Source organism: Scatophagus argus, chromosome 21 (assembly GCF_020382885.2).
Source record: "Scatophagus argus isolate fScaArg1 chromosome 21, fScaArg1.pri, whole genome shotgun sequence".
Taxonomy (NCBI): domain Eukaryota; kingdom Metazoa; phylum Chordata; class Actinopteri; family Scatophagidae; genus Scatophagus; species Scatophagus argus.
Window position 1 is genome coordinate 18,719,140 of NC_058513.1, and position 24,459 is coordinate 18,743,598.

Below are 24,459 nucleotides of genomic sequence, written 5' to 3' on the forward strand. Positions count from 1 at the left end.
GACAGACAGAGCAAGAGAGCTCAGTATCAGATTTATTATAAGATGCTCCTGGCAAAGAAATAAAGACACTGCATACACAACTATATTTCCCTTTAATTAAATTTGTTGAACTGAACTTTTTCTTTTCCATTATGCTCTCTATCGGATTACTTGACCTACAGAGTGTGTACTGGTTGTCAGTTGATATATGTCTTTTTTACGAGTTTAATAGGATGCACCTGAACGTGGCATTTGTAAAGATAAGATTGATGAAGTCACTTGTGTGAAAGTAGAAATGCTATATGTGAGCAATTCCTTATACCATTTTAAAAATAAAACTACCAGCAAAAACCAACCTTTTCACAGACTAGCAAAATAACGTATCAGCTTGAAATCGAATTACACTGGATAAGAACAGGTATGCATTAAATTCACTGTTTTTGAACGTCATTCTTATATAAATTAGTCTATACCGATTAGACTCAGTTAAATGTTCTTTCCGTATGCTCGATGAATACTTTTATTTTTAAGGATATATAACAAACTTCCGGTTATGTTATTTTATCTCTAATTAACTTGACGCAGCGGGGGAGTCCAATGGAAGCCTTCGTCGCAACCCGGAGGAAACAATCGAGTGCGATTTAGCTTGAATATAGAAGCCGTTTTGATAGATAGATAGGGTTATAAACTATATATTTTCTCAACAGTCTGGGTCTGCGGTTCTCTCAGTCCTGTTTCGAGCCCGCTAATTTGCCGATCGGGGCCCCTGACCGGCCTTGTTTATACTGTGCAGGGCAGCTTGAATCAGGGAAGCAGGCCCGGTCTTGTGCGAGTTTAACGGCCGTTTCTGGTCTGGAGTGTTTTGTGCGGATCGGCCCTTTAGCTCACCAAGTAAGTGGAAATACGGATAACAGTGGTCAGTGGTTTCTTGACAAAAGAAAATGGCATGCTTGATTTTATTTGGTCGTCGTACGACACGATGTCAATTTGTAGTTAGCTTCAAGCTAGCAGTTGGATGGAGTGACGGCTCCTGTCTCCTCTGTTGAGCTTTTTGCTAATGCTAACGGCTAAAAATCGAGCTAACGATAATAGTAACTTAAGGAAATACGGTGTATATGTACATGACACATTTCTCGCCTCGTCTTTACACTGATGCTACACCTGATTTGTCTCTATTCCATCAGTTGGTCTTGTTGTCTATCCATTAATTGTTTTGCAGCAGCCTAGCAGAGCTGATGGGTAACTTAGCGCCATTAGCTCGCTGGAGAGCTAATGTTAGCCTTGTTTTGTCAAACCAGCTGGCTGGGAAGTATTGAAGCTGTTAGCTAGTAATTCTCACACCCAGCTACGCACCTTCCACATAAACCTTAATATTCATTACGTTAAATATGAACAATGAAAAAATTAACGTATTTTAATATTTTCTTGTGAAACATACAAAGAGGCTGCGATAATATAATAAAATCCACAATTATGTAAATAGTTATCTAACAGATCAGTGAAGATAACTGAAACTGGCTGCTGCTGTTCAGTAAATAAACTTGCATAAAAATACGATATGTGTTTATTGAATAAAACTGTGTAAAAGTGTAATGTGGGGAATCATATCTATGACGTCCGTGGAAAAAATATTCTTACGAACTGAAATGATGTGCTGTTTGTCCTTTTAGAGAATATGACCCAGATGCAACAATGACATCCAGATTCGGTAAAACCTACAGCCGCAAGGGAGGAGAGGGCACGTCCAAGTTTGACGAGGTTCTGTCCACCAAGAGAGGCACCCTCAGTACCAAATGGGGTGACACCACCTACAAGGCCAAGGTGGGCTCTAAGCGTGTCGGTGCTCCCAAAAATGACTCTGTCCTGGGGGCTTACAAGAGGCCCCGTTCGTCCGGCGATGGCTTGGAGGATCCTTTTGGATTTGACAGTGATGAGGAATCCAAGCCGGTGTCATCTCGTGGTGGCAGCAAGCCTTCACCCGCCAAGCCAGCCTCGGCAGAGCCTCCCCAGGCAGAAAGGCCGGGTGTTTCTTTGGACACGGGGAGCAGGTCCAGTCTCCAGGGAGGGTCCAGTACCTTGGCGCCTGCTAGAGGGGTGTCATGGCTGGCCAGTGACGGGAACCAGCCCAGGGTGCTGGAGGATACAGCTCGGTTCTTCAACAGCAGTGCTAGTATAGGTAACACAGAGAATTTGAAACCTTTAAGTGTGTGTTGATCTGTGCTAGGACAGCATCTGTGTCTACACATGACTGATTACTTAGTTGTTCAACCTATAAATTGTCAATTAATCATGGATGTCCGTAAGAGGTTACTGGATGTCAAAGTGGTGTCTTAGCAGGGCAAATTTATTCTTTAAAACAAAAAGGATGATGGAGCCAAGTCATTACAGCAGCTTGTAGTTTTACTACAATTTATAGATGGCAGTTTAAAACAGCAACCCAAGATTTCATTTTGAAAATACTAACTTTCTGGTAGTTCATGTTAGAATGAAACATGCAAAACAGTGTGATCACATTAAAAAAATGGTGCTCAGTGTATTTTTTAAATTATCTTCTACAGTGGCGACTGTCTACTTGACAGAAGCCGACTCTGAATGGCTGCGCTCACTTCTAATAAGCTGGGGCTCTCTGAATTGTTTTATCTGTTAAAGAGGAAAAACCTCTGGCTGCATGATGAATGCATCATGAGTCTGACTTTTATTCTGAAGGGACTGAGAACAAACGTAGATGCAGATGACCGCTCAGTCTGGTGTCATCCTCAGGCTCATGTTAACCACACGCTTTACTTCTGGCATGGAACAGAAATCCTGTGTGGGGAAAGTCATTGTTGATCTTGCGATGGAATCAGTTGGCTCACAGATGCTGACTGAATTCTGGGTCTTCAGATGACCAACTTGGTAAATGCTCCCTTGGGCTCTGCATTTGTCTCCTCATGAGCCCCTTTTGAAGCTATTTTAAGCATCAAGAACAATTGATGCTTGTGGTTTCCAGAAGTGTTTTTTTCCCCTTGAGATTTTAGTGAGGAGTCAGTTTTATTGTTTTCCTCACGCATGGTCGTCGCTTTCAACTTGACTTGCCCTCAGCTTTCCCTGACCGCTGCTGGCCACCTGCCAGAGACGCGAGCCACTCCAGCTGACTGTGACCAACAAGCTGCGCCTCAGTGAGCACTTCAGCTCAGAGTGACGTTTCCACAGTGTTAAGACACTGAGCTGTATTGAAGGGCAGCCAGCGCGACACCGAAGTTCAAGTGAAACACTGCAGTCAACAGCTGCGTTATCTGCTTACTAAGGCTGGCAATGTTGACTCAGCAAATATGACAAAATCCTTGACCAAATAACTCTTGTTAAAGGTCTGCCAGTATTTAAGAGCTGACTGTTACTGATTCATTCAGGAATATTTGAGACACTGAACAGAGAATAAAATCAGAAAGTGATGCTACTGAGCTGTAGCTGTATGCTATATGTTCTGATTATGTATATGTGTACCGTATATATATATTTTCAATGTGTGTAATGTGACAGCATTGTATATGAAGCCGTTAGCTCCGATCCAACTGTGGTCAGACTTTTATTCAGTCCATAAAATAGCAGCTGTACATCAAATGCGATGATTCTGTGTACAAACTGCGTGCCAGGAAATGTGAATTACAGTTTTGTTTTTGTGAGTCTGCATTTGTTTCAGAACCTAAAAGTGCACATGAATTTGATCAGACTGATTTTCTGTGGCAATTTCTGCTCCTCGTAGGTCAGCTGTCAGAACCGCCTTTAAAACACCTCATCTGTCTGCTGGTGCTGCCTGTTGTGTTGTGTACGGGAGACAAACATGGAGTGGCACCAGATAAGCAGAAGCCAGCAGTTGTAGCTGAGCATCAGGGAGCCACTTTGTGTTAAAACTACAGTCAGTTTCCCTCAATTTCAGTGTCATTTCTCGATATCCAGCTGCTAGTTTAAAAGCTAGTTTTATTCCTGATGCATGTATGGTTGGGCATCAAAAGAGAAAACCCAGCACCAAGTAGCCTGAAAATATCAGTCAAATAATACCTGCATTTGGTCCTTTTTTTTTTAAACCAAATCTGTAAAATAAAATGCTGTTGGTACCACAACTCGCAACCAATCATTACAAGCAGTTCAATGTGACTTGTGATTGGCTCACTAAAAAACGTTATCAGATGAAGCTGTCTGTTGTTATGAGTATCACTTTAAAGGTGCAGGAACGGTTACAGACTGGCACATGGATGGTCTCCTGCTGAAAAGACTGTAAAACAAATCTAAACTGCTTCATGTCTCCCGGTTTCAGCTAAATGTGAACAGTTTGATTCAGCTGTGTTTAAAAAATGTACTTTAAGTACAAACTGCGGTGCTACACCCAATTTTCAATGAGCGTTGTGAGCCACTGCACCCAGGCGTTGTGGGACGGCACTGTGTGACAGTATTCAGCAGAGATGCACTGAGCCACTTTGTTTCAGCTCCGACTGGGTTCTGATACTTGGATTTGCATATTTTCTAGTAATGACTCTACTAATTAAATTAGTAGTAGATTATGATGCAGCACTTGGCCTTACAGTTATTTTACTACATATTTATAATTAATAAAAACATCACACAGAAATCTCGATTGGCATCTGCATCAGTTGGCTCCTGATAACAATGCTGCATCACATCGGTCCCCAACTCTGGTGTTGAGGATTTTGGGCTCAGGTGGTCAAACCAACCCGTGATGAAATTCACATTAGAGTTTAATTTATTTATTGCATTACCTCCTGTGTAGAGGTCTGTAGCTGTTTACAGTGGAAGCAGCTATACTTTCACTGCTGAGATGGTGTTGTGTTATGTGCTTGGGTCTGCAAGGGTCTGCTCTGTTTTCTGTGTCCGTTTCAGAGTATATTTAGGGTTGGAGTAATTCTAAAAGGGAGGTTCCAATATAGAAGCTTAATCGGTCCACGACTAAATCGACTTAAAAACCTCCTCGTCCTCCTCTTGTTGCCATTCTCTCTGTTGGATGACACTGAGGAGTTTGGGATTGTCCAGACTAACCCAAATGATGCACAGGTGTTGTACGTCCCTTCCAAGCTAATTGTTGTTTGTGACTGATCGTGTATTTATTTATTATTTATTTAAATGTGGTCTGTTTTCTAGCTTTGTTGCTCTTACCCTCTGACGACACAGCCTTCCAGAACAAACTCTTTTACAGAGCACGCACACACACATACACACTCTTTGATCTTATGTCGTGAAGCAATTTCCTGTCTTTGCTCAGAGTAACAAGTCCAGTGTTGGCACCCGTTTGCTGCTTGTTATCTGTGATGGCACAAATGGCTTTTTGGGTGCTAATAACCAGAGTGTGCATGTTGTCCTGGCAACTCAGTCCAGACCCTTTTGATTTTTCTGACAAAATACATCAACTGGAAAATGAGCCTTTACTGTGAGGCTCGGCAGCAGCTCCAGGTGTGTGTGTGTGTGTTTGACCTGTTTTCGTGGTGTAAAGGTGGTTTTGGAAATGGTGCAGTCGTTATGAACACCATTGTTCAGCTGAGCAGCCTGTGAAGTCGGTCCAAAGCCGGTGTTGTGTTGTGTTGTGTTGTGTTGTGTTGTGTTGTGTTGTGTTGTGTGTTTGGAGCAGCCAGCCTTCTGTAGGTTTCTCTGTTCAGCATGAACGAAGCTTTTTTGAAAATATGGAAGACTGTGGGCACATGTTTTTCTGCCCCAGATGTCAAACCTATCACAATGTCTACGTTGCCAGCTTTATCGTACACCAAAAAGACATGAGCTCTGTAATTTTTGCTGACCTCAGTGTATCCTCCTTTGTGTTGACATGTGTTTGTTTACCTCAAAACATTTTGGCGCACATGAGTAAACAGCAGGGTTATCTCTGCTGCTTCCAACTATTGAGAAACTGCATTGCAAACTGCAAGTCCATTTTATTAATTATTTTGGTTGTGTGGCTTATTTATTTTTGATATTTTTATATATTTTTTATTTATTTTTTGACATTCCATTGTCTTAATATTTTGAAGAATTAATAGTTCATTGCTCTTTGAAAGGGTGTACATGCATTTAATTAAATGTTTAATGATATGTTATTTATTATTACTAGGACAATTTATCATCAAACAAGTTAAACGAAAGTGACAGGCCTACAAGAGGTGGAGTCACAGCAAACACATTGGAGAATTATGAAATAAGTTTAACCGTTTATGATTCTGCATGTTAACTAAATAGTCCATTCATTTTGTTCAGTTGAGTTACTACTACAGTGAGCCAGGTTCAGAAAATTAACTTAATATTAGACACGTGATTCCACACGTTTGTTTGTCTGTGCTGATCCTCAGTCTGTTGTCCTTTTCCACAGGAAAGTCCCAGCAAAGTTCTTTGTCAGAGAACCAGCACAGCTACTCGTGGTACCAAAATGCTTCTGAGAGTGATAAGAAGCCCCTGGCACAAACCACCACTCTGAAGACAGGGTCCAAGGCAGAGTCCGCCTACGACTCATGGGATGCCATCATGGGTCTCCGTCCGCCCTCGCCCAGCCAGGAACCTCGCAACCCTGCCCCCACGCTCTCTTGGGCTTCAGCTGGCGACTGTGACCTCAGACAGACCCGGCAGGAGAAGCCCCCCTCTCCTCCACGGCTGCAGAGTCTTAGTGAGAGCGATGACATAGGGGGAGACTCAGACTTCCTTGTCGAGACGTCAGACTACTCCCAGACGTCCTCTTCTTCATCACTTGTGAGAAACTCTAACTGTCGGACATACAGGAGGCCGAACAAACAGGGCAAAGCAGCGGACTCCAGTGGCTTTGCCAGCACTGTTTTTGGAACAGATCCTCCCTCATCTGATGGCAGTAATAAGACAGGTGGTAGAGGAGGACGGGGCAGGACGAGGGACTATACAGTGCTCCACCCCTCATCCATGTCAATGTGTAACGTCACCATCCAGGACCGAGGAGTGGAGGAGTTTAGTACTGATGCAGCACCCTCTAGTGGCAGCAGCAGTGCTGGATCTGGCAGTACGGCGGAGCCGGGAGAGGCAGGATGGCAGCGGAAGAAGACAGAACAACAAAACACAAGGTAGGACAACGCTAGGTGGCAGGGATGGGCCTTTTCTCAACTGCTTTTTTTGTTAGATATTGTTAAATAACTTAAAAAAATATCTCTTCTGCACTTCAGTGTCACATCACACACTAGCTAGCTCCGGTGTTAGCTAATGATAGCTACAAGGATTTATTTTTGGTTAGCTAGAAAGGTCAGATTTCATCCCTTATACAAATGAACAGGTACGGCGACACCACTTTACTACAACCATCACTGTGGACGACACCTGTCGAAAAGTAACTCTTAGTGTTCACATTGCTGTTGTTGTGTGTCATTCAAATATTTGGACAAATTGTCCATTGAATTGGTTGGTTGAATTGTATCAGAATTGGCGTTACCTTTCTTGCTGACCAGAGGCTGTCTTCTTCCATCACCCTGAGAATGAGTTGGGGCTGCACTGCTGCGGTAGATTTATAACACAAGCGAGAGCATCATTGCAAGACAAAATGCAGCACAATAGTGATTTTATCTCAACGATCGTGTTTTTGTAATGGTTGAAAGCCAGAAATGTAACTGAAAAATAAAATACGGTTGATCTCCCAGCTCAACATTCAAGCTTCTTTGCTGTCTGATTGCATAACGTCTCTGGTCACTTTCTGAATGGTTTTGCTGAAAAGTTTGGTGAAAAGGGAAAAAAATTAGTAATGCAAATTGCTTGAGCAGGTTTTGTCCATAGGCATGTGTCCGCTCACAGACACAGGGACAGTTTATTATTCTGGAAAATGTCATTTTGAAGCTTTTCATTTCATACATTTTACATCTATGACTTCTTTCCATCCGTCAGCATGAGGTTCATGTTAAAGTGCTCTTTCATTTTATGCTCTTTCACTCTTTCATTTTATGCTCTTTCACTCTTTCATTTTACCAAGGACAGTAAATGCAAAGTAATTTTATGACTGCCAGAGCCTGCCACACATCGAAGTGAGACGACCCCTCACCACCACAGAATTTGCCTTCTGAATTTTTGAAACCATGCAAGAAACAAAATTTTAATTAAGTAGGCTTTCATTAAATGTGTGGAAATGAACAGATTAGTTTCCTGAACTGGAAAAGGTCTTATTAAACTATTAATTAAAATCTAGCAGGTCCCTTTTTCATGTCAGCTAATGTTTCGCAGATTTAACGAAGCCTGAAGTTAGAATGAAGAAATGCTTTTGACATGTGGAAGGACACCTGAGAGCAAAATTTTAAAAATGCATTCCTGTTAAGTTTTGAAATTCATAACACGGTTTGCCTTCTTCATGACTGCTGGATGTAAAGCATGTGTTTCTTTATGTGTCCCTGTTTTCACCTCAGGTTCAGGCAGACGCAGACCAAGTCAAAGAAGCACAGTAAGCTGGAGCTGTTTGGTTTTGAAGAGGCTGACACCCTTCAGGAGGACAGCAGTGCTGACCACACGGACGGCGGGTCCAGTTACAAGATCAAATACTTTGGCTTCGATGACATGAGCGACAGCGACGGCGCAGACGACGATGACAACGGCGGCTCCAAAGAGAGGAGGAGGGCCAAGAAGCCTGCAGTCGCCAAGGAGACGCCGGTGGTTACTGTGGAAGAAACACAGGATGATGACCCACCGGATCCCTTCGAAAGGCTGGAGATTCGGGAAAGACCGGCGGTCAAGGAGAACAAGAACAACTCTGAGAGGCAGGAAAAGAGGATACGAGCAGGTGAAAACACACACTCTCTTTCAGTGGAAAAGTCCTTGTGCACTTCTGGATAGTTTATCTATAAAGCAAGAAAACTCTCTTGTTGTGTCTGTCCTTCCCATATTTGGAGTACCATCCGTCCAGTCGGCTGTCTGAGTGCAGCACGGCCATTTGATACGCAACACACTGACATCACTGTGGGACCGGGATAACCACTACGGAAGACTGAGCGCACAAAAAGCAAATTTCAATTTAGGAGGATTTAAATTTAAATCATTGACCAACCACCCACATATACGTTCATATACAGACACACACAGGTGCCGCAGTAGTGTAACCTAATCCACAGGTTTGTCTGTGACAGGCATATAGTGGGAGCTACTAGTACAGCCAGGCTGCATTTTGTATCCTACTCAGGTGTGAAGGTCATTTGTGTAATGTTGATATGTAAACGTAAAGCACCAGCATACTGCGCTTTGTTTTTACCCTCTTGCCAGCATGTGTACAATGATCCCATCCGCATGCACGCACACACACACACACACACACACATACACACATACATACACACACACATACATACACATACACATACACACAGAGCAGCCAATCGCGAGTCAGTCCTCTTAACCAGCCAATCATGTGAACAAGGCTAAAGGAGAAGCTGAAATCATTCCCATCATCTGAAGTATGAAGGATCCAATCAACATTAAGTCTTTAGTTTTTATTTTGTTAAGTACATCACTTCCTTGATAAAGTATGATCTGTTAAAACAGCCTGTGAGGGAAGAACACAGCACAAGTTCCTCTAAAACTGATGCCCATACACAAGAGTCCTCATTTGAGAGCAGTGATCCCAGTGTAGCAATGATTTCCATTCATCCCAACTGCCTGCACTGCCTGTGACGTTGTTGGTGACAGCGGCTGTCTGTTCTGTCTGCAGACGTCGTGGACTTCTCAGAGGACGGACTCAGAGTGGTGGCCGGGGCTCCCAGGAGGCCGCCTCAGGGCAAACCAGCCGAGAAGAACCCGGACAACTTCCGGAGGATCTTCAGCGCACACAAGAAGGTCAGACACAACAAAACGTTCACCGTCATCACAGCCGATCACACAAAGGTTCACGTTGCATGGATGAAAACAAAGTGTCACAGCATGTTTCATGTTTCAGTCTGGGAGTGTTTTAAAAATGTCACTTGTTAGATTCCCTGGATTTGCTGTGAATATGTAGACCAGGAAGTGAAAGGATACAAAGGTTTTCATTATTTTACTGAATGTTATTGAATGTTATCACGTAAAGTAAAGGATAAGGCTGATGATAGTTCAGATTTTTCTTATCGTATGTGAATCCCATGACAAGAGCCAAACTGACAGTGTTTTAATCCTAAGAAATGTTGTGTCGTAGCCTCTCACGAGGTGACATGTTTCTGCCTCCACACGTCATGAAGCGGCACTTTTTGTGTTCATTGTTTTGACTGAGAGACCCCCGCTGGAAGACCTGACATTATTGTTAATTTGCGTGGTGGCATCTTTGGGTCTTTCCATGTGTATGAAGCACTTCAGCGAAATGTTTTCATCCCCAAGTGTAAAACCTTCCCTCATTACATTTCAAAAAGAGATGTGCATGTACCTGTGGGGTCTGGACTATCCTCCTACACCTGGAATGACTCACACACACAGAGAGAGAGAGAGAGAGAGTGTGTGTGTGTGTGGGCACAGAGCAGAGGAGCTGGGTCTGGTTTATTCATGGCTGGATGAGGGGAGGGATTGAGTCGTCTTTGAACATCTCTGAACTGCTTCTCTTTTATTTATCGGTGTGCTAATGGCCTGTCTCTCCTTGACTCTCAGACTGGGCTGACTGGATGTCAGCCTCAGCCAGATGCGTTTCATGGTAGAGGATCAATCAGTATTATCGGTCCACAGCAGCACAAATGCAAGTCTAGGAACTCATATTTACTGTCAGTGTTTCCTACTTGAGACTGTTAGGCTCTTCATGATTCCTGGTGCAGTTAAAGCCTTCCATCAGGTGAAAAGCTTGAACTGATGATTTGTCTCTTGTCAAGCTGGAGGAATGTTGTTAATTAGATCTCAATGCACTTCCTGTAGTTTGCTGTGTTTGTCTTGTCGAGCTCTGCAAGCAGCTTGTTTTGTCTTTTTTTTTTGGCAGAATTTATCAGTTTTGTGGGGCAATTGTGATCATGAGTGTAGCTATAATTAGCAAGACTAATTTTAAATTGGGAATCAGGGGTAGGGCAGAACATTTCAGTTTAGTCATCAGTGCCTCTGGTGACTATGTACAGTTTAAATACTATTTTAAATTTCCTTCTCCAGTGGATTATTATGTAAGAAAGAATTTTGCAAATAAAAAAGCCAACATTATGCTTTCATAATATATGTTGCAGTATTCCAAGTTAGGCGTTGAGGCTTCTGAATGTACAAAAGGGTGGAGATGAGGAAGAAAAAAAGATTTGAGTGAACATGACAGAAGACAAAATTGAGCAAAATGTGAAAACTGTTGGAAAATAGTTTTGTCTTCAAGAGGAAATGCAAGCAGTTTTCTCCATCACCTGAAACGCAACCATGTCAGACAATGAAGAGCGACGACTGAAAATGACACACTTGACCTGGTGGGCTTATTGTTCAGGACAAGTTAACAGTGAAACTCTTGTGCACAGGTACGGTATATTTACATAGATACGGCTTCATTTTGTGTTTCACAGGTGAGTGTGGTTTAGGGAGAACGTTTGAGGACAGTGTTTTGCTTGTTTCCAGTTTCCTGCTCACTGTACCTTCACTGCTAAAACTCACTAGCTTTAGTACCATAGTACATCTATTTTTCAACAGATGGCTCAAACTGGAGGACAGTGTGACAGTCAGTACAACCTTTACTTTTTAAGTAACACTCCTTTGCAGAGGCAGGATAACTTTGTTAAGTTAACTCTCAACACCTGCAGGCAAAGTACCAAATGTAAAGTAAATTTCCTCTGCATCTGCCCACTGCATGCCAGCTATTGGAGTATTAGCAGACACATCGCCAGTAGGAGCATCATAATATACTTGATGTCCTCTCTCATTCTGTCTTGTTCTCCAGTTTCATGGCCTGGCTGTCACAGTAACTCCTCTCTCTCAGCTGAATACTCTCCTCTCTGTCTCCATCACTTCCTCTTCACCACCCAGTCTTTACTTTTTTACCTCCCTGGATAACATTCTCTATCTCACCCCATCCCTCTCTGCCTCCTCTAATATACTTTCTTTCTCTCTCGCACTCCATCTTCGTTAATGTAATTGAAAGTGAGGGCCGAGTTGAGCTCATTATAGAGGCAGTAGCTCTCGGAAGTGACCGTTCGACAGAGGAGTTATCAAAACTCTGCCTCAATTACAGTAAACTGCGTGTCGGTGGAGCGGAGCCGGAGAGCCGTTAGGTTATTCAGCCGAGGACGATGGGAGATATTAGATGTTGCTATAATGATGGCGCCTGGACGGGCTCATCCATATTTAGGAGATGCAGTTTGGTTTATTTGGGGAAAGTTTTTATGGGACGAGCAGTTATTACTTCCATAACAGTGACCCTCTCCAAAGTGGGTCTTCCATCACTGATGTGCCATTAATGTGTTTCCGCAAGGAAAGGGAGGAACAGAAGAACTTTCTGTTTGTTATTCATCTGTCCATCTTTTTTTTTTTTTTTTAGTTTTTCATTACTGGTGCCGACGCGATGCCTGAGGTTTTGCACCTAAACGGCACAATAAGCTTACTTTAAGAAGTTGTTTTTTGATATTATCCTTTCTTTGAAAATGAACAAAGGAAGGTAAAGGGTAAAATAAAATCTTAATATTTGAAATCCTAATGTTTCTCACCTGAGAATAGAGAGAAGTTGTTTGCTGGCCCAGTAGTATCAAAGCAACCATTTCAAGCTATCGTGTTACTGGTTAGACAAAATCAGGCCTGTATCACTTTAAGGGTCTGATGTGTTTACATGCAGCTTAAAACGTGGGTAAACTTGCCAAGAAGAGGTGATTGACTCCTTTGACGTTTTTTCTTATGTGTCATTTTTGACATTATGAACATGCTGGAAAACAACAAAGAGCAGAAAGCAGGGTGGAGGTGAAGTCACAGTGTTTCAGTGGTTCATTTTTTAGTCTGTCACTTATTTCTTTCAAATTGAACTTTGACTGAATGATGCTTAAGCTCTGCTTGAATGGAGAAGGTAACAAAGCTGTTTTTCTGTCCGGTTTGTACGTTCTCACCTGCATGAGAACAAATAATCATCATGTAGTCATCGTTCAGTCCCGACGTCGTCCACGGCCGGCCGTCTTCCTGCTGTGTCGAGTGCAGAACGGCCTGATGACATCATCAGGGAGTTGTTTTCCCTCCCTCACAGCCACAGGAGTCACTTCACTGCCCAGAAAACCAGGCCCAGTCTTTTGCTGTGGGTTTGTTGTTAATGCACACGCCGCAGTGCCAACAGTGCGTCTTGTTTCTGGGCCGCAGTGGGAACGCGGCCACGCTCGCCCACCTTCCTCCTTCGCTCTCACCTCTACCAGGCTGCTTAGCGGCATGTGGCCATGGCAGGTGGGGAAGGTGTCTGCCTGTGTCATTCAGATTACTGCAGGAGGCTTTAATTCGGTGTGTTGATGTTCCAGCTCAGCAAAGCTCATTCCCAAACTCCTCTTTTGTCTCTGCTTATTAACCCTGTGGTGTAGCCCCCCCCCAAACACACCCACCCACACACACACACCCACCCACCTCCCTCAGCACTCTGCTCTACAGCCAATTCACTCTTTCTTTTCTTTCTTTTTGTCCTGCTCGTCCCTCTTTTGTTTTTCATTATGAATGCCCAGGCAACCACCAACCACAGGTTTGGCAAAAATATATAGAAAGGACAGGAGACGAGCCAAGGATGAGGTTGGATGGTGGCGTGTGTGCGTGTGTGTGTCCTGCTGTTTGATCAGTGCTGGCGGACTCTGTTTTCTCTTCTTCTTTTCAGCTCTTTCTCTTTCTCCCTCACTCTTGTTTTCCATCTCTGCATCTGTTTTTATCTACAGCATCATGCTGGTTCATGAGAAATTACCGAAAACTCTGAGATTATGATGAGATGCACTCTCATGTGGACATGTTATCCATCATCTTTCATACCGACCTCTGAAATCTGCGGAGACGACACAATTTTTAACGTGTGTGACAGTCGTATGAACAAAACCGTCGTTCACAGATGCAGATAGTTTAGTTGATGTTCAGTGTTGTTGTCAAAAACAAACCTTTTTCATGATTTGTGTGTGTGTGTGTGTGTCTGTGTGTTCATGTCACAGTCTCCCACCAAAGCTGTGTACAACGCCAGGCACTGGACGTTGGAGAGTGAAGAGGAGCCCCCTCCACCTTTCTTCTCACGGTCACAATCAACAACTGTAAGCACTCTCTCTCACACACACACACACACACACGTCATAAATAGGTTACTTTTATGTTTTTGTCTTTTTCTTCTAAGCTTGGTTCACACGTCTATCTTGCCAGGCACCAGTCTCTGCCGGAGGGTCCAGTAAGGAGTCTTCCGATGCTCAGAAGGATGAAGGTGTCTTTAAGGCTCCTCCCCCTCCTCCCAAGGTCACCAAGTGTGTCACCGTCCCCACAGATCTCTACCAGGACCCTGTGACCGCACTCAAGTGCCGCAAGGAGCACAAAGAGGTATACAGACATTTTTCACTTCTCCTAAAACTGTAAGGCTCACAAGCTTCACATTTAATGTGTCAGTTTGTTTAATCTGCTGCCATGAGCAGTCGAAGGCATTTGGCACTTGTGCATCCTTGGATGGGTGAGGCATTTTGCTGTTGATTCAGATTTAGCCCAGAGTGCAGAGTTTGTGTGCTTCAGTACTGTTCTGTGTCATTCCCTCGCTTTCTACTAATTGCTATGAAAACGATCTAAAAGAACGTGATTGATCGTCGCCCCTGTGTTTTTCAGCTGTATACAGTCGTGCAGCACGTGAAGCACTTCAATGATGTGGTGGAGTTTGGAGAGAACCAGGAGTTTACCGATGACTTTGAATATCTGGCAACTGGTTTGAAGAGTGGACAACCTCTCAATACACGCTGCCTTAGGTAAGAACACCACTGCTCCACAATCAGCCTCGTTTGTTTTACCTTTCTACAGTTGGCTTACTCAACACTACATCAGGAACGTGGTTAAGTGACGTAAATGTGCGTGCGTGTGTGTTGCAGTGTGATCAGCCTGGCCACGCGCTGTGCAATGCCCAGCTTCAGGATGCACCTCAGGGCCAGAGGGAAGGTGGCTCAGGTCTTCAAAACACTGAACGACGCCCCGCAGCACCCGGTAAGGATCAGTCAGTACAGACGAACCAAACACACCTTCGCTCTCGACTGGAGGCAAACTGCTGCAGCTGCCCAGATTTTCCTGTCTGACTTAGTTAGTTGGACGAGAAGTACGATGGTGTGATATTAAATAAATTCATGTCCAGAATGTCAAATTATGTTATGAGGATTAGTATAAGACTGACATATCTGCATAAAATGAAATGCAGAGTTTTCAGGTAGACTTGTTGAAGTGAATTCTAATGGATTTATTCGCTCTTGTCTCTGCAGAATCTGGCTCTGTGTACGGCGTCCCTGATGTACATCCTCAGCAGAGACCGGTTGAACATGGATCTGGACCGGTCCTGTCTGGACCTGATGATCCGGCTGCTGGAGCTGGACCAGGACCAGGGTGGCGGGGCCGGAATAGACACCACCCCTCAGTTTAGTGCAAGGGAAATTGCCAAGATGAAGGAGAAGATCAGGAAGCTCTGCGACACCGTGCATAACAAGCACCTGGACCTCCAGAACATAACGGTACTGAAAGGAGATCCTGCTCTATTCAGAGCTGCTGCTGTTTAGTTTTGTGTAAATCTTCATCATGCTGGATCATTTGAATTCTGTTTGTTACCCTTTCCTGCAGAAGTATCTGGGTGGAAAAGCTTTGAAACAGCACTGAGACGATCACACCTCTCCACTGAAACCTCTGACTAATGATATTCTTTTAGCAGCCCTTCAGTCAGGATGAGTCACAGCCACCCACATGTGTCGAGATATTTCGAGCAGCTCCACTGGAGCTTCAGATCATTTTGTGATCTAAAATGTCTACAGTAAATATCAGATTTTGGTGTCAGTATCAGCTACAGTCAAGAGCCGCCATTTCACGGCAGCATTCATCAGACATGAATCATCATCACACAATCCAACTTGTGCGACCACAGGAAACGATCGGTGATGCAGCAGCGTATTGTGGCTTAAGATGTAACCTGTTGATTCCTTATGTCCCTCCTCTCTCCCTGTAGACGGGTCATTTAGCCATGGAGACATTGCTGTCTCTGACTTCAAAGCGAGCAGGAGACTGGTTCAAAGAGGAGCTGCGGCTACTGGGAGGACTGGACCACATAGTAGATAAAGGTTAAAGACGATGATGAGTAATTTGTATTGACTCAAAATAATAAAAGACAGTACGGATGACATGATGACGGTGCGGTTGGTTTCTCATGCCATCTGTGTGTTTTATTTCTCTGTCCACAGTGAAGGAATGTGTTGATAACTTGAACCAGGAGGATGACAAGGAGAAGCTTGTGTCGTCCCTGTGGGGAGCTGAGAGGTGTTTACGGGTGTTGGAGAGTGTAAGTGTGACACACACTGTGGGGAGGGAAAATATAATATTGCAAGTACTTGACCAGTCAGAAACGGTAAGCATTGCAAGACCCACCCCCACACTTCCTGTACGTTTGGAACGTACTATGTTGACTCCTCAGATGCAGTTGGGTGCAGTTTGGTCTGTTTTGTGTCCATGTCTGTAGAGGTTCTTCTCAGATTTCGGTTTTGTTCACAATCGAGAGATCATGAACAAAAATTGCCTTCTGAGAGAAAAATACATAATAGTATGTGTTTGTGTACCTGCAGGTGACAGTCCACAACCCAGAGAACCAGAGCTACTTGATTGCCTACAAAGACTCATCACTCATCATCTCCTCTGCAAAGTAAGAAAACAGGCGTACACACACACACACACACACGCAGATCCATCTAAATCCGCAGTATGCAGAGCAGCAAGGTGGAATAACAGTGCAACATCCCCCCTGTGGATGGGCCAGTCTGACTCAGTCTGATGGTTATTATGAGTGACATTATCAGGGTTTTATCGTTCAATTTCCTGGTCATGACATCCTGTCAGTCATGACTCTGACCTCCGACCCCCAGCAGTGGCAGACGGAGTGGGTGTGTCGTCCACTTGATTTTGCTCTCTCTCTTTTTTTTCTGCATCACTTTGCGTCTTTGCCTTTGAATGTTTCGGGGTCACGTTGATTTTGTTTTAATCTGATCTCATACAGTCAGTTTTGTCCAGTTGGTTTTATCTCATCGCTGAATCTGGGGCTCAGTGCCACCTGAGGCGATTTCATTGTTTTAAAGAAATACAAGCTAACCGGACTGATCCCAGAAGGAGCCTTTGACACAGCGCAGTGCAGGTCCGGTTAGGCCAGACCAGGACCAGATTCACCCCAATAAGACAAGCCAGAGCATCTCCGTTACAGTTTGTCCAGCAGTGAGCAGTGAAATGTCCCACTGGGTACACACTTTGGTCACAGTTTCGTGTTTTATGGGTCGTTTGTTAAAAACCAAAATAAGTCAAATCTCAATATCAGCCTCAAAAATCACTGAATCACTTTACCTTCCAACTCCTCCCACTTCACCCTCTGTGACCGGACCTTCGCCCCAGCTGAAGGCTAAATGGGTCAACAAAGAGCTGCTCTTTCAGTGGGTGACACGGGCCTCAGTCTGAGCGTTCAGCTGTCCTCTCTGCTAACTCGATTAACCCCACAAACCACAGGGTGAACGAGCGGGAACTGCTAGCTAACACACGCACACACACACACACACACACTTATACAGTCTGAGTACCTACTGACTCCAGGTCTTTGTTCTCTGCCATTTTCTTTATTTCCTTTTTTGCTTCATCTTTCTTATGTTTTGTTTTTCTTCTGCTTTCTTCATCCTCTTCCATCTGACTTCATTTTTCTCGTTTTCTTTCAGTCCTCCATTTTCTCCTCTTTGTTACTGTACACGCTGTGCGTATTGTTTCAGCCCAAATTCACCCTTCAGCCTTCTGAGTGTTTCAGCTGTCTGCACGACTAATTCAATAATCTGCCAGGCACCCAGGCCTTCTCTCTCACTCACACACACTCACACACACATCCTGTTTTTTATTGACCGTCTTCATCTGTGTCTGAGCAGAACCTGCCTCCTAACAGACACACTTGTATCTGTAATGACTCTGGTTTATTTCAACTTGTATTCAACTTTATTTTCTTTATTTGTGTCCATTATTGTGATCTGTGCTGCTCAGTGAGTTTTCCCTGAGTTCCCACAGGGAGAACAGAAAGGAAGTAATATTCACTTCTGTTTGTAAAAAGGAAATGACGTCTCAGACATCAGAAGTTTCTCTCTCCTGTAGTTTGCTCATCTGTTTTCCACAACCTCTGACTTGTCACATCCCGACTTCCTCCCATCCTGCTTGGGTCACATTTAATTTTATAGCAACTCTGGTCTTTTCTTGTTCTCTGTTTCTTCTTTTCTTCCTTTATTTCCTTCCTCTCACTCTCTCCTGGTGTCAGACTGGTTTCTGCTCTCTGTTCAGCCACCGCTGTCATTAGATTTAATCAAGTTATTTGCATCAGGCAGCTGACCTGCTTCACCCCTGCTGCTGCAGCCGGTGTGTGTGTGTGTGTGAGTGTGAATGCTGCTCTGTTTTATGATGGAGTAGAAAAGGAACGAAGAGAGCCAAGCTGGGCCAGATGACATCTGGATGTGAATCCAGTTTGTTTGTGTTAGTGATGAACAAGTGAATCTAAAATTGTTTTTACTTTTCTTCTGATTGAGCATGTTGTTTTTGGTGTTGCTGCATGCACGTCTTTGATCCAAACTCACTGGAAACGTGTGCAAACTGTTATTTTTCATTTCTCTGTCTCAGGGCGTTGAGCAGGTGTGAGGAGATGATCCAGCGTTACAGCAGGGAGCTGAACTCAGACCGAGCTGCGGTGGCGAAGGCGGTGGAGGACGGCATGAGGGCCGTCATCGGAGTCCTGCTCAACCTGACGCATGACAACGGTCAGAGCATGCACACACACACACACACACACACACACACACTCAAACACACCTCACTGCTGCTGACTGTTAGCATGTAAACTGTCTCTAGCACTGAGGTCTTACTTGATTAAAAGGTTGATTCGTGTGAGTGGATGGTTGAGAGTTTCTACCGACGTGTGTTGACCTGAGTGTGTGTTTGTGTGTGTGCAGAGTGGGGCAGTACGAAGACAGGAGAACAAAAGGATTTAATCGCTACAGCTCTGAACTGTGTTCTCAAAGTCCCTCAGTATCTTCCACAGGAGCGGAGGTTTGACATCAGAGTACTGGTGAGTAACATGCACGCACACACACACTTCCTTTTGGTGTGATTCATTCAATAATACTGACTTTATTTCCAGGGACAAGTGTGTCTTTGAACAAACTAGGGCTTTGTGCTAAAGATCTTTGTATAGTTAGATATTAAGCCAGACGGGGGACCAGACTTGTGTAGTTCACCACGAAGTGTCACACTTGACGCAGCAGCTGCTCCCACCATCCATCAGGACATCATGTGACACATGGTGTTTTTATTTCTCACAACATCCATTCAACTGAACTTTACTTCATCAAAATAATAAATAATAGTTTAAAGGGGCAGACGCAGACACCCTATGAGACACTGGCCATAAAAAGTTAAAATGACTTGACGTGTGTCAGATTAACTCTGACTGTGTGTGTGGTGTTCAGGGTCTGGGCCTGCTCATCAACCTGGTGGAGTACAGTGCCAGGAACAAGTACTGTCTGATGGAGATGGAGATGGAGGGAGGTCAGGGTCCCTGCGACTCCACCGTCCTGCTGAGCCCTCAGCACCAGGACATCACCAGCACCGGCCCGCTGAGCGCCATCGCCGCGCTCGTCCAGGTGCGTGCCAGCTCGATGTGATTTCAGGCTCCACGAGGACGCAGCTCAGCAACGGAATTCAGTTTGTTAACGTCTCTCTGCTTCCATGTCACACGGTGTAGTGAGTAATTTATGAAGCTGGTGCTGCGTGAGAAACATTTCTAACTGATCACATTTATGTTTTGGACTGTAAATTAATAGTTGTGTTATCCAGAGCACTCAGGATTCGTCTCGTCTGTGTTCTGCTCTGCGCTGCTGTGGCAGCTCAGTGTCCCATGAGCACCATTAAAGCTTCTTTTTAGATCAAATCATCCCGTATAATCAGATTTGGCTGATGCTCTTATCCAGACTGACTTCCAGCAAGGTCGTCAGCAGAATGAGCAATGACATGCAGAAAGTAAGGAGAGCAAAGAAACGAGAAGAGAGGCTGTAAAAGTCTGAGGAGAAGGGAAACAACAGGCTGGGACTCTTTCAGTCATTTCTAACGCTTCCAGAAATAATGAAAGGCTGAGTGCTTGTCATGACATCAGGCTTCAAAAAGTGACTTTCACAATCACAAATAATATGTAATATATATCAGTATGTGTGCTAAATCGTACAGTCTAGTGACTCAGAGACTCTCTGAGGGAGGAGTTGTGAAATCTGCTGGCTACAGGCAGCAATGACCTCCTGTGGCGCCATGTGGAGCGTCGTGCCACGTTTCAGCCATGTTTAAAACATTTTATAGCAATCGACTGCTCCCATTTTCTCAGGGGAAACGCAGATTATTAGTAATCGATAACCGATATTTGCGGCTGATACACGTTTACACATGCACCCCGTGACTGTTCATTGAGCCCATGATCCTGGCAGTAGAGCAGATTTCTACGCTGTTGTCATGGTGACACGGCGGTGTTAGTGAACTGTCCTCCTGCTCGTCCTCCTCAGCTCTTCCTGCAGCGGGAGCGGGCCGCCGTCCTGGCTGAGGCGCAGACGGATGACCTCATCAAGGAAGCGCCGAAGCCAACGCTGGACCAGAGCGGGGAGTGGCAGGAGACGGGCGGGGAGATCCAGTGGGTCGCCAACGACAACAACAACGACTCCGACAGACAGGATGACGGCAAGAAGAACGCGAAGGACGAGGAGGACGAGGAGCTGGACCTCAACAAAGGTGCGCCCGCGTTGTTTTTAGATGCTGTGTGAAGATTTGAGAAGTAAAACGCAGTAACTGAAAGTGTCCTTCATCCTCTTCGTCCTCTCAGCTCTGCAGCATGCAGGGAAGCACATGGAGGACAGCATCGTGGCCTCCTACACAGCACTGCTGCTGGGCTGCCTGTGTCAGGGGAGCCCGGTGAGTGAGAGACACACACACACACACACACACACACACACACCAGCCAGAAGGATGTCAGATGTAGATGTGATGTGTTTGCTGTTGTAGCTGCTGTGGCCTTCTCTGCCTCACATATAGCAGCTGAACTTTACGTGATAAACTTAAGAGCTTTAAAGTTCTTCTTTCCCAACTGCACATGAACACACCATTGTGTATGTGTGTGTGTGTGTTGGGGCTGTGGGCGGGACAGTGAGTGAGCTTGCGCAGTAGTGACTGCAGACAGAGAGGCAGCTGCATCAGATATTTATAGTGTTCTGTATTTATGTTACAGATGTCAAAGAAAATAAGGTATTCAGCAAGATGAATGACTTTATTCAAACTGAGGATGTTGTTCAGGGTTTTGAGATCTGATTTCTGATCATTTTGTGTGTATATCATATTTCTGTTTGTGTCTGTCTCTCCACCAGTTGAATGTGACTACTGTGAGGGAGAACCTGCCAAAAGGAGATTTCTCCATCATGACAGAAATGCTGAAAAAGTTCCTCAACTTCATGAACCTCACTGTGAGTCATGGCGTCAAACCAGCAGTGAAACATTTCATCAGATGTGTTTTTGTACTTGTAAAACAGCTTTGAGTTGCTTGAACACTCGATTTCATGGAAGGTCCTGCAGCTTCTCATCCAGATTTTAAATATGATGCCTTATGCTTCCTGAGGAGCTGACTTCTCAGCAGCCGCCACAATTCATTTCACATGCAAATCATCTTGCAGTGGATGATGAGTTTCTGCACACAGTCAGCACTGAGCTGCTTACTGAAACACCTCAGGCTGGTGTCCCGACTCATAAAAACAAACTCAGAATGAGAATATGATTACACTTTTATATTTTTATTAGAAAGATGAGTTTAAATGGAGGCGATAGAGCAGGTCACGCAGTAACCAATCAGGGTCTTCGACTCAGATGTCAGTTTCTGATCTTAACAGTACAAAATATGAAGTCAGTGAAAACCTTCAAATTAAAGTTTGGTGGAATTTAAATAAAAATCTTGTGAGGCTTGCAGTGATGAAATGTTAAGCAGCTTTTGTGTTTGTGTGCATTCAGATAATTTGATGTGGACGCTTGGTTCTGAAGAACTTTTCTTTGTGAATACAACATTTTGACAAATGAATCAAATGGACGTGTGAGCAGAGCTTCCTGTCACGCTCAGCGAAGCCACCAGCGTGGATGGATGCTGTGTGTGTGTGTGTGTGTGTGTGTGTGTGTGTGTGTGTGTGTGTGTGTGAATGAATGAATGAGCTTGTTGTATGCAGATGTTTGTGTGTGTGTGTGTGTGTGTTATTGACCTCTGTTCTCTCTCTCTGCAGTGTGACGTCGGCACCGCAGGACAGAAGTCCATCTCCCGGATCATCGACTATCTGGAGCACTGCTAGAGAGAAGCCTGTGTGTGTCCTCCACACACACACACACACACACACACACACACACACACACACACACACTCTCACCCCACAACCACAACCGTCACCTTCATCTTTGCCAGTCATCACTGTCTCAGATTCATTTAGCTGCTGGAAACAGGCGCATTTCTTTCTTCTAACACACACACACACACACACACACACACACACACACACACACACAGCATTATCTTCCTCTGTGTCATGAAGGAATTTCTGCTGTATATTTTAAGGTTTCAGCAGCTGAAACTCTTGTTTTTTTTTTTTTTTTTTTTCTCCTAAATTGACTTGAGATTAACTGAATTATGGCCTAGCGAGGTAACGCACCCCCACTGCAGCTATACAGATTTTATTTTACTTTCCCTAAAGATAAAGTCGGTATTTTTTTTTTTTTTCATTCTATTTATAAAAGTTGCTCACTGTGATGATTTTTTTCTTGCTTTTGATGGATTTCCTTTCAAAGTTTCCTCACAGTTGAGCTCCTCTCTGACCCCCCCGCCCCTTCGTGAATCGACCAAACCTTCGTATCGATTGGCGGCAGATTGGAGCGAAGCTGCCGTTTTTCTCCCGCCTGTCATCAAAGCTTCGCAGCCCTCAGCTCCTCCTCTGGAGCTGATAATCGCCAAAACAAGTCGAGTGGTTGGGAGAAAAAACAGCTTCTTTGCTTCTTGCTGCTTTGACCTCTCGGCTCCGTCCGATTGAGGCCGTTTGGAATCTTCTCTGGCCGAAGAGCACAGTGATGACAAGCCGAGACCCTGAATTGCAGGCTTTTGTGAGGTTAAGGTGGTATTTTAAGGTGCCTGTAAACGTCTGCATGAGGTCTGTTTTTAGGTGTTTTGTCATCTGTACAACCAGAAATTTTCTCTCTCTGGAAGCAAGAGCCTTTCTCCCCTCTTCAACCTCCACAGCAGGCTGGCTGATTTCAGATCGATTGATTTTTGTGCTCTTGTTGAAACAGGTGTTTCTCCCAGCATGCCGAGCGCGCTCAACGCACCTGAGACTGAAACTCAATGAGCTTCGAGGTTGTTCAGATTCTAAGAACTTTGAACGACTGCCCAAAAGTAGAAACTTTTTCCTTTCGAACAATCGATCGCCCTCTCATTCAGCATCAAAGCTCCGTGTCTCTGCAGGACCCGAGCCCTCTGGACCAGAACCTGTCCTCCTTCAGGTTTTTTCAATTTACCGCCCGCGCGTCCGCTCGCCACTCGGAGAACAGCCATCAATTACAGTACAAAGGCAGCTGAGATGGGCCAGCCGAGAGGTGAGGAGGGCAGAGCGCCTGTCCAGCTGATTATTTCTTCTTCTTTTTCGTTTGTTTTTGGACTTCAAGCTGTAGCTGTTAAATCCATAAGTTCACAGTCTGGACTTAAACTTTATGGAATCCTCTGATGGCAGAAAGCCGCTTTTCTCTCAAGAGCTGTGTTTTACATTTTGCTGGGCCTGTTGTACCCAGAATGCATTTCAGCAGAGCTGGGAGGAAGGTGAAGGTGCGGGAAGCTGGGACGATTGGGCAGTTTCCTTTCCGCTGGGTTTTTTGCTGCATGACGGTCGTCGATCAGTCCAAAACGTGGACTCAAAGAGCAGATTAGGACCATTAGGTAAACACAAGAGGGGAGGATCATGGAGGAGGTGACATTCAGAGGAAAAAGATCTTTTTTTTTGTTATTTTATTATTAAATTACAACTTTAAAAAACGTTTTTTGTTTTTTGTTTTTTTATCCCCGTCCCCGGCTTTGTAATTTTTACAAATTTATTTTTTAATGTTTTCCACGAACTGTGCGTTACTTTCTCCCGCCTCAGTTAACGTTACGTCAGAGTTGTGGAGTCAAAAGGCTGCAGACTGGCTACAGCGCTGTCATCTAGCTGTCAGGGCTTTAAACACAACACAGAATGAACCACATGTGTCCATGAGCCTTATTAAAAATACATATTGTTGATCGATTTTTAGTAAGGCTCAAGTGTATCAGTATTGTCCTGCTTTCTAGAC

General features: G+C 44.4%; 1 protein-coding gene across 2 annotated transcripts; it reads left to right on the forward strand.

Annotated features, from left to right (window-relative positions):
* Positions 1-542: 542 nt before the first annotated feature.
* On the forward strand, positions 543-24,416 carry LOC124052526 (wings apart-like protein homolog). 2 transcript variants are annotated; one of them, XM_046376900.1, is made up of 20 exons: positions 543-870; positions 1,650-2,155; positions 6,326-7,040; positions 8,361-8,731; positions 9,653-9,777; positions 14,013-14,108; positions 14,215-14,385; positions 14,662-14,798; positions 14,919-15,030; positions 15,300-15,545; positions 16,031-16,142; positions 16,263-16,360; positions 16,641-16,717; positions 18,706-18,842; positions 19,035-19,150; positions 19,551-19,724; positions 20,631-20,853; positions 20,945-21,033; positions 21,483-21,578; positions 22,380-24,416. In XM_046376900.1, exons 2-20 carry the CDS (start codon positions 1,672-1,674, stop codon positions 22,443-22,445), a joined length of 3,645 nt encoding a protein of 1,214 aa, XP_046232856.1. In that variant the 5' UTR covers positions 543-870; positions 1,650-1,671; the 3' UTR covers positions 22,446-24,416. The 2 variants fall into 2 exon arrangements, with proteins under 2 accessions (XP_046232856.1, XP_046232858.1); XM_046376902.1 differs by lacking the exon at positions 543-870 and adding an exon at positions 897-1,284.
* The last annotated feature ends 43 nt before the right edge of the window (positions 24,417-24,459 follow it).